The sequence below is a fragment of the Phalaenopsis equestris genome, unplaced genomic scaffold (genome assembly GCF_001263595.1).
Source record: "Phalaenopsis equestris unplaced genomic scaffold, ASM126359v1 Scaffold000591, whole genome shotgun sequence".
Lineage (NCBI taxonomy): Eukaryota > Viridiplantae > Streptophyta > Magnoliopsida > Asparagales > Orchidaceae > Phalaenopsis > Phalaenopsis equestris.
The window spans coordinates 132,418-141,319 of NW_018165031.1; the positions used below are offsets into that span (position 1 = coordinate 132,418).

Sequence of the window (8,902 nt, forward strand, 5' to 3'; positions counted from 1 at the left end):
TACTTTATATAAATTTTTGAGTTAAGAATAATGAGCAAATAAATTTTATCATTAAACAAGTCTTATTTTTTTCTTATACTAATAATTTTTTATGCCTCTTAGATAGCTTTAAAGTTATCAAAATAATTTAATAAGAGCATTTTAAAATAAACTAATATTTTAAAAATTTATATAGCAATCTTGATAACTTACAATAACATAGATGTTAATAAAAAACATTTCTAATTTTTTAAAGATTATTTAATATGTTTTGAAATTTTAAAAAACACATACAAAGCTACATTTTACAATTTCTTTTAAATCATTAAGTTTTAGATTCACTTTCATTCCATTGAATTTATCTTTTTTTTATGTACAATTTAATATATTCATGAATTTTAATTAAAATTAAACTTATTAATAATTTAAAAATATTTGTTATTTTTATTAAGAACTTACCATTTTGAGAGTATTCAGGATATAACTTTTATATATTTTAGCTCTATTTTCAAAAGCTATAAATAGTAGATATTATTAGAAAAAGAATGCAAGGAAAAATATTTGTGCATGATAACAATAAAATCTTCTCTTCAATATGACAACCACTTAAAAAACAAGTCCTTTCCAACTCACCATATCACATAACAAAGTCTAAGCTCAAGTTTAATAAAGTCATTCTGCGTTACTTCAGGATTATTTTCATGGGATATTATGCATCATATTGTACTCATTAAAACCCCATCAGAAACATCAACAAGATTCAAATCATCTCATACTAAAACCAGGGCTTCTTCCCCTGCAACATCCCCATCAATTGATCCAAAACCTGGGACCCACTATCACGAAGCCCTGTGTGCATGTATTCATTAGTTACCCACAGTCTGATCCCACCAATCTCTGATGATGTTTCCATGGCAAGATGAAAGTTCACATACATGTCTTCAAAATACACTGCAGCAGCAACAGGAACCTGTAGAGATTATATGCAACATGAAATCTAAGGTACCATAAATATCATATAATTCCAAGTTTATGAAAGAATTAGCAACATACTTGATTGTTATTGAGCACTTTGACATCGTATAGCGGCGGCCAATCGTCTTTTTCGGCTAATAAGTGAGCAGCTTCTTTGAAGGGTCTTAAAGCATTGAATTCGTCAAACATCCATGGGAACACCATCTGCAAACCATGTTACTGCATGCATGAAAAGTTTTGTCTTGAAAGAGAAACTCATAATTTGCCATCTTGCCATTAGATCGAATCCTGAATAGGCTCGGTGCCTTTTTCCTTTGCTTTCATTTCATTAAATAATAATCGTAAAATCTATCTATTTTAGGTAACTTAATAATGAATAATGCATATTCAAATGCATATTCATAATCTAAATATTCAGCTAACAGGGAAATAAATTAGAATAAATAAATTGGAAATAATTTAAATAAAGAAGCTCCTAATTATATAAAACTAATTTAGTTGTCTGATTTCCGTCCTTTCTGATTGACATAGAGCTAGCCTTATCGATCAACATCATTCATTTATTTCTATTGATTGTTATCTAAAATGTAAAACAGATGTTTTTTTTCAATTTTTTTTACACAGCTCCATCAATATTATCTTCAATCAACCAATTTTTCTTCCTAATAATTATTTTACATTAGTTCTTCTCTTTCATGTGCAAAAAATCAATTCAATACCGCCAAAATCTTCTTTTTACCAGCTCAACTTCTCTCGAATACATTAAAACATGAACGTTTGATACAAAAACTCATTCGACTGCTTCAAGATTGCTACATGAATTTATTTAAATATAAACATGTGCAGAGTTACAAAACCAAACTAACACATTCAAATACGGAAAGCAGTTTGATTGAGTTATCAACAACATGAAAAAACCGGTTTAAGCCATAAAAAGGCAACCATAATTTCAGCATCACTGTTAAGATAATTATCAACTTTTTGTTATTATTTTCAGATTCCTTTCTCACAAAATAAAGGTTTACCTCTCCTGTGAAAAATACCGGGCGAGCTTCTTTGGCAGCGCTGATGGCGTCGAATATGCTCTCATATTCGCCTCTTACTTTGTGAGCAGACCACAGTGATGAAGCACCCTTCAGGATATAACGAGGGACACACATCAATAATACACAACTACAGCTGTTTTACCTGTAGCACCATGACCTAGCTATATAAGTGCAAAAGATTACCTGGCAATATATAGATTCATGCAACAGAGCATAGAGAGGATTTGTTTCAAACTCAATCCAATTTTCAAACTGCAATGGAATATAGGCTGTCAATCAGTTAAATTTTACTAGAAACTAAGAACTAAGGAACATAAAAATGACAAAAATTGACATGGTTGCAGATTCAAGTGAATGTGCTATCCAAGTGGGACTCCCCACTTAGAATTGTATGAAGGCGGATTAATATGAGCATGTTTTAGATTGGATTTTAAAATTCAGTTTTGGAAAATCATCCGATGTTAGGTGCATTAAAAAATAGGATTTAGATTGGTTTTTAATTATGGTTTGTTCAGGGGCAAATCTTTAATTTGTGCTGCAGTAATGGGGACCTCAAAAAAATTGAAAGACTAACTCAGCTTTACATGAGGCGAGTTGCCATGTTTATTTTATTTTTGGGGCATTTACATACATACTACCCAATTATTATATATTTACATATCTAATATTTAAACCTCACTTTTTTTTATATTTATACCAACTAAATCATTCATGTCACATCAAAAGTACCAGCGTTTTAACTTTTTGAAGGTGGAATACACATTTTCATATGTGGATAAGGTGTCATGTATGTAAAAATGAAAGTTTAGGCCTTAGATATGTAAATAATATGCAAGTTTTTTAGATTGATAAACATATGCAAGTTTATAGATGAATGGGAGAAGAAGAAGCCAAAGAAAAACATGATTTTCAAGGCTAGGGTTTCATATTGCACATAAAAAGAATAAGTTACACGAGAGTTATATAAGCAAAAGGAAGGAAAACAAGAAAATACTAAACTGCCCTAAAATAATAATAATATCTAATATCCCCCTTCAAACTCAAGATGCGTTAACAAGAAGCATTGAGAGCTTGCTAAGTAAAAACAAAAACATAAAGTAGTGTGTGTCTTGGTGAACAAATTTGCAATTCGCATAGCAAAAGAGATATGGGGCAAAGTGATGGTACCACTTTGGAAGTGATGACAAGTCAAATGGCAATCAATCTTAACGTGATTTGTCCGCTCATGAAAAGCTGCATTGCGAGTGATCTGAAAAACACCGATATTGTTATAGCACATGGCAGTTGGCTCAGAGAGGGAGACTCTCATATCAGTAAGTAACCATCATAACCAAATAATACTTCTAATATCCCCCTTCAAACTCAAGACGAGTTAACAAAACATCGAGAGCTTGCTAACTAAAAAACGAAAATGTAAAATAGTGTGTGCCTTGGTGAACAAATCTGCAATTTGCATGGTAAAAGAAATATGGGGCAAAATGATGGTACCACTCTGGAAGTAATGACAAGTCAAATGACAATCAATCTTGACATGATTTGTCTGCTCATAAGATACTGGATTGCGAGTGATCTGAATAACATTGGTATTATCATAATACATGGGAGTTGGCTCAGAAAAGGAAACTCCCATATCAACAAGAAACCATCGTAACCATATAATCTCAACAATAATAGAAGCCATACCCTGATTTTCATTTAGGAAGCAGAAAATAATAGATTCTTCAAGGTTAAAGAAAACCGAGAGACAAGATTCTTCATCTTACTCTTCTAAGAGATGAGTGAATCACCCAGAAATATGCAAAAACCAGTGTTAGATTTAAGGTCAAAAGAATCACCTCCCTAATCTACATCTGAGTAAGCTCAAAGCTCTAAAGTTAAAGTGGCTGGGAGGAGAAAGATTCCGAAATTGAGTGCCCCAAGGATATCAACGGAAACAAAGTAACTAAAAGTTTTGGAGTGTCGGAACAAGAGATTTGATGGAAAGCTCCATCTGAAGCAAGTAGTTCAGAAAAATGATTGGATGTATATTCATCACTTAAGTTGTACCTAAAACATTTAATAAAAATATTGTGTTAGGTTTTAATGAATGCTCAAAATATATGATAAATGCTTACAAAATCATAATGATATTTCATAAGACAAACCCCATAATTATCACGACCCGACCCGTGGTATGAAATTAAACGAGATGGGAACAGACGATCGGACTGTGAGACTAAAATTTTTCCTATATTCATTTTATATAACTAACTATTAACAAATGAAAGAATCACTAATCAAATTAAATTAAAACAATATATTTAAGTTCACATTACTGATTGTCTGCATCTTTTATAAATATTTTGTCTTCTATCGTTTATCTTTTAATCAATTAAATTAACCTGAAAAGTTAGTTTAAATAACAATGAGCTAAAGAAGACATTGAATACACATACTCCTAAATTATAGTAATACAAGGTTAAAGAAAGCAATATGCATACCAATTAGGCTTTTAATAAATCAATATAAACATTTTAGATGTTATCCAATGAATCTTATTATGTCAATAGCATATCAATATCATTTTATAACGATACAACCTTTATAATAACATTGTCTAAAAATTATTTCTCTTAAGGTATCTAAATATCAATATCATTTTTCATATACGTGAACAAGTACCTTACTAATATCATCAATGACTCCAACATAACTAAGCATACACATACAAGCATACTATAAAAATATTACATTTTTAATAATAAATATTTCATCCTCATTTGCATAGCAGTCAATATTCTTATATAAAATTCAATAATAATTTCAACAAGCATTTTATCGAGAAGAAACAAAATATTACCATAATATAAGAACATAAGTCCTTACCTCAATGTAGAATAATTTCAATTTAATTTGCCTTGACGTTGACTCCTTTAAATTTAGAAGCCTAACATAGTATAAAATTTATAATTTATTATTTTAATAAATTATTAACTTTTCATTATTTAATATTAAATTCCATTATTTATTTTATGTTATCCTAATTATTTATATGTATATGTATGTTATATATATATGGCGTCAGTGGCGGGCAGAGCTAGGGTTTCGCCAGATGGCGATTCCTTGGTTTGAATCCATAAGCTTTCAATCGTTTCCGTCGTCTTCGACGACAAAGGGTTTCTTCTCCTTCGGATTTTGCGCACGTCGTCTCCTCCTACACACATTGTTTCGTCCTATCCAACGACGAAGGGCTTCAGCGTTGGCTTCGTTGAGCTTTGTCAAGTCACCATTTTTTGCGGTTCGTGTCTTCTGCGTGACTTTTCCTATCTTTGTGGACCCCGTTAACTGCGACTGTTCCGTAGCTTCGACATCTGCTTCTTCGCCCAAACATCTTCGGCTCGACTTTAGATCATCTTCGGCAAGTCATTTGCCCTCTGCCCGAATTGGTAGTGCTTCTCATTGCTGTGATTGAGCTTCTTTCTTCTTCGGTTAAACCTGACAAAATCTCCTTTGCCCACATGGTGAGTAATCCTCGGGTGGAGGTGACGGTTGTCTTCACCTCAAGTTATAAGGAGTATCGTGACGGTACAGGTGACTGTCTTTTTATTAAGAATGCAAGCAGAAAAAGTGGGAAAACAACACTTTTTTTTCTCTGAGTCAGAAATTTCAAACCTGACTGAGTCCAGTTTGCTCTTATTAAAAAATTTCCGTGGGGGCACCCACTTATGGAAAATATCAAGAAAAGATTTGATGATATCAAATTAACAGTGGAAAGTGAGGGTCATGGATGGGAGACATGTATTGATTCAATTAACTGTGGCTGAAGACTACACTCAGATTTTCTCCAAAAAATATCTTAACATTGTTGGTAAATTAATGAAGCTACTCAAGTGGTCTCCTGCTTCTAACCCCACTCATGAACCTCCTACTGTACCGGTATGGTTTAGTTTACGTATGCGGTATGGTTTAGTTTACCTGGTCTCAAGCTGCACTTTTTTCATTAATAGGTTTTTTACTCTATTGAGGTCATACTTTGGGACCCTATGAAGCTAGATCTACCCACTTTCAACTTAATCAGACCTTTTGTGGCCAGAATTCTTGTGGAAAGATATATTACTTTAACTGATGTTACTGAAGTTTGGTTGGACACAACTCATGATGGATATTGACAGCAAATCGTCATAGAGCATAAACCTCCTTATTGTTCTCATCGTAAGATGTTTGGACATATCCTTGATAAATGTCATAAGCTTTATCATAATTTGAATTCTAAAGATCAAGTGAATAAGGATGGATCTAACCCCAGTGCTCTGGACATATCTGTTTCACCTGGAGAGAAAACTACCACAAGACATGATTTGATGTCTGATTTAATTGCCCCTATGGACCCTCGCCCTGAAAATATTGTTTCTGCGATTGATGAGAAGCTGAATAGCCCTGCGGAGCAAAACCATATTGAAAATAGTACTGAAGAACCCCTACCTACATGGACTGACAATCAGGAGAACATTGCAGCTCCTCATCTTCAGGAAGTATCTGGAGTAAAGAAGACAACTCATACCTCACACACACTTAAACCTCTTGTGGGTACAACTGCTGACAATCTTTCTACTTCAACACTATCACCTCATCCGAATGAGCAACAATCCTCAAATGAGGAATGACAGATCTACACTTCCAAGAGGAAGAAAAAGAATGGAGATCTACTTGAACTAAGGAATCTAATGGATGATACTTCGGTTACTTCGGGCAATGGTGCGCACCTAACTAATTTGTTAGATGGTTCTCTTCCGAGAACTAGAGGTAGAGGAAGAACTAAATTGTGTCGTCCCGATTGATCTTATATGTACCATCTATTTTTGGGTTTTTACTTTTCTTTTTTTGTGTGAGTTGTACCGTGTGGGTTGAGTCTCTATTTTGGCCTCACTAATACAACATATCTGTAACATTTTCTCTTTAATATATTTGCCCTATATATATATATCTGTGTGTGTGTTATATGTATGAAATTCTTATATTATCATTACTGACTCACCTTTTGGTCGAGCCTTAAACCATGTGAGATGCGATTCCGCCTACTCTTCTCCTCCCTTATGCACACGATAGCAATACGACCTCCTCCTTCGTATGGCAGCAGCGCTCGAGAGAGCTTCTTTCCTGCGCGTTGAATCGCACGAGAGATCCTCCACATCATCCTCTTCTTCTAATCCTTAATGTCTTCCAGTCGCCAGCGCCGCCTCCTAATTCTTCTCGCAAACACGGTATTGCTGACTCAACTCGACCTGACGCCCGTGTCATCTCCCCTCTCTTCAACTTCACAATCCTCGCTTCCTCTTCTTCGACTTCCTCATTTCCTCTTCCGGCTCTTCATTTCTTCTTCCACGAGTAACTGAAACATGATTTTACAACAATAACGAGAACAATCATCAATAAATAAAATATAATATCGAGATCCACCTTTTGTAAAAATAGTAGATAATAACCACCATCAGAGTGAATTAAATCAAATGACGCAAGAAAAGTAGAAAGATTTTTATAAAAGAGCAAAGTAAAAAATTTAGCTAATTTGCAACCACAACAATTTGAAATATCATGAGTTAGCAATTTCTGAAGCTCCTTTAGAAGCCAAAAACTTTAAACAAGAAGTGGAAACATGTCCAATATGAGTGTCATAAATAAAAGTTATAAGAACTTAGATGAAAAGAAGATAAGACAACCAAAGAGGCTACAACATCCGGAACTCACAGCTCATCTAAAAATATATAATCTGTCTATCATCAATCCCAATCAACTTCTTGAAGTACAGATCTTGCACATAACAAACAAGAGGAAGAAAATAAAACCGAGAAGCTAGAAACGCACAATTGACTACAACAACAACAACAAAGCCTTAATCCCACTACGTGGGGTCGGCTACATGAATCATTTTTCTCCATTGCGTCCTATTTTCATTTAGTTCTAGTAAATTAAGAACATTTTTTATACAATAAGCCCAAGTCTTCCTAGGTCTACCTCTGCCTTTCTTAGCACAAGTCGAATCTAAAACATCTACTCTCCTAATCGGATCATCAGATGGTCGACGTTTAATATGACCAAACCATCTAAGGCGACTTTCTCTAATTTTGTCTGTCACAGGAGCTACACCAACTCTATCACGGATACATTCATTTCGCATTTTGACTCTAAGTGTAAAACCACTCATCCACCTAATGATTCTCATCTCAGCAACACTTAACTTATTATTATGCTTCTCTTTTAAAGGCCAACATTCAGTGCCATAGAGCATTGCAGGTCTCACCAACGTCTTATAAGATTTTCCTTTCAGTCTAAGCGGTTATTTTCTATCACACAAAAGGCCCGAAACATTCCTCCACTTCAACCAACCAACTTGAATTCTACTATTAACATCCCCATCTATATCACCATCGCTTTGAACAACAGACCCAAAATATCTAAACCGTTCACAGCTTTTAATAATTTGATCACCCAAAGTCATACTTCTGTCACTAGAGCTACTACTACTAAAATTAAATTTCATGTATTCAGCTTTAGTTCTACTTAAATGAAGGCCTTTAGACTCTAATGTAGACCTCCCTAATTCAAGTTCTTCCTGGGCTTTTTCTCTCATTTTATCCACGAGAAGGATATCATCAGCAAAAAGCATACACCAAGGTACATCCTCCTGTAAATGTCTAGTAAGGACATCCATAACTAAAGCAAAAAAATGCGGGCTTAAAGCTGATCTATGATGTAATCCAACAGAAATAGGACAATATTTGGTCAATCCTCCTTCAGTTTGAACACAAGTAACAGTTCTAGTATACATATCTTTAATGACTTGAATATAAGTCATATCAACATCTTTCTTCTCAAGAACTCTCCAAAGGATATCTCTTGAAACCTTATTATCGTAAGCTTTTTCA

The 8,902-nt window shown here is 34.0% G+C and overlaps 1 protein-coding gene across 1 annotated transcript; it reads right to left on the reverse strand.

Moving 5' to 3' along the window:
• Nucleotides 1-532: 532 nt before the first annotated feature.
• On the reverse strand, nucleotides 533-3,681 carry LOC110029539 (proline iminopeptidase-like). Its single transcript, XM_020731874.1, has 5 exons — nucleotides 3,489-3,681; nucleotides 2,184-2,269; nucleotides 1,980-2,087; nucleotides 1,033-1,158; nucleotides 533-949 (listed from the first exon to the last, which is right to left on the reverse strand). Exons 1-5 carry the CDS (start codon nucleotides 3,679-3,681, stop codon nucleotides 755-757), a joined length of 708 nt encoding a protein of 235 aa, XP_020587533.1. The 3' UTR covers nucleotides 533-754.
• Nucleotides 3,682-8,902: the final 5,221 nt, after the last annotated feature.

Excerpts from the sequence above, each read along its gene's own strand:
- LOC110029539 (XM_020731874.1), bottom strand. The coding sequence starts at position 3,681 with ATGGCTTCTATTATTGTTGAGATTATATGGTTACGATGGTTTCTTGTT. Across the intron at positions 2,088-2,183 it reads ATGAATCTATATATTGCCAG|GGTGCTTCATCACTGTGGTC; the intron begins GTAATCTTTTGC and ends TATATCCTGAAG. Across the intron at positions 950-1,032 it reads AAGTGCTCAATAACAATCAA|GTTCCTGTTGCTGCTGCAGT; the intron begins GTATGTTGCTAA and ends TAATCTCTACAG.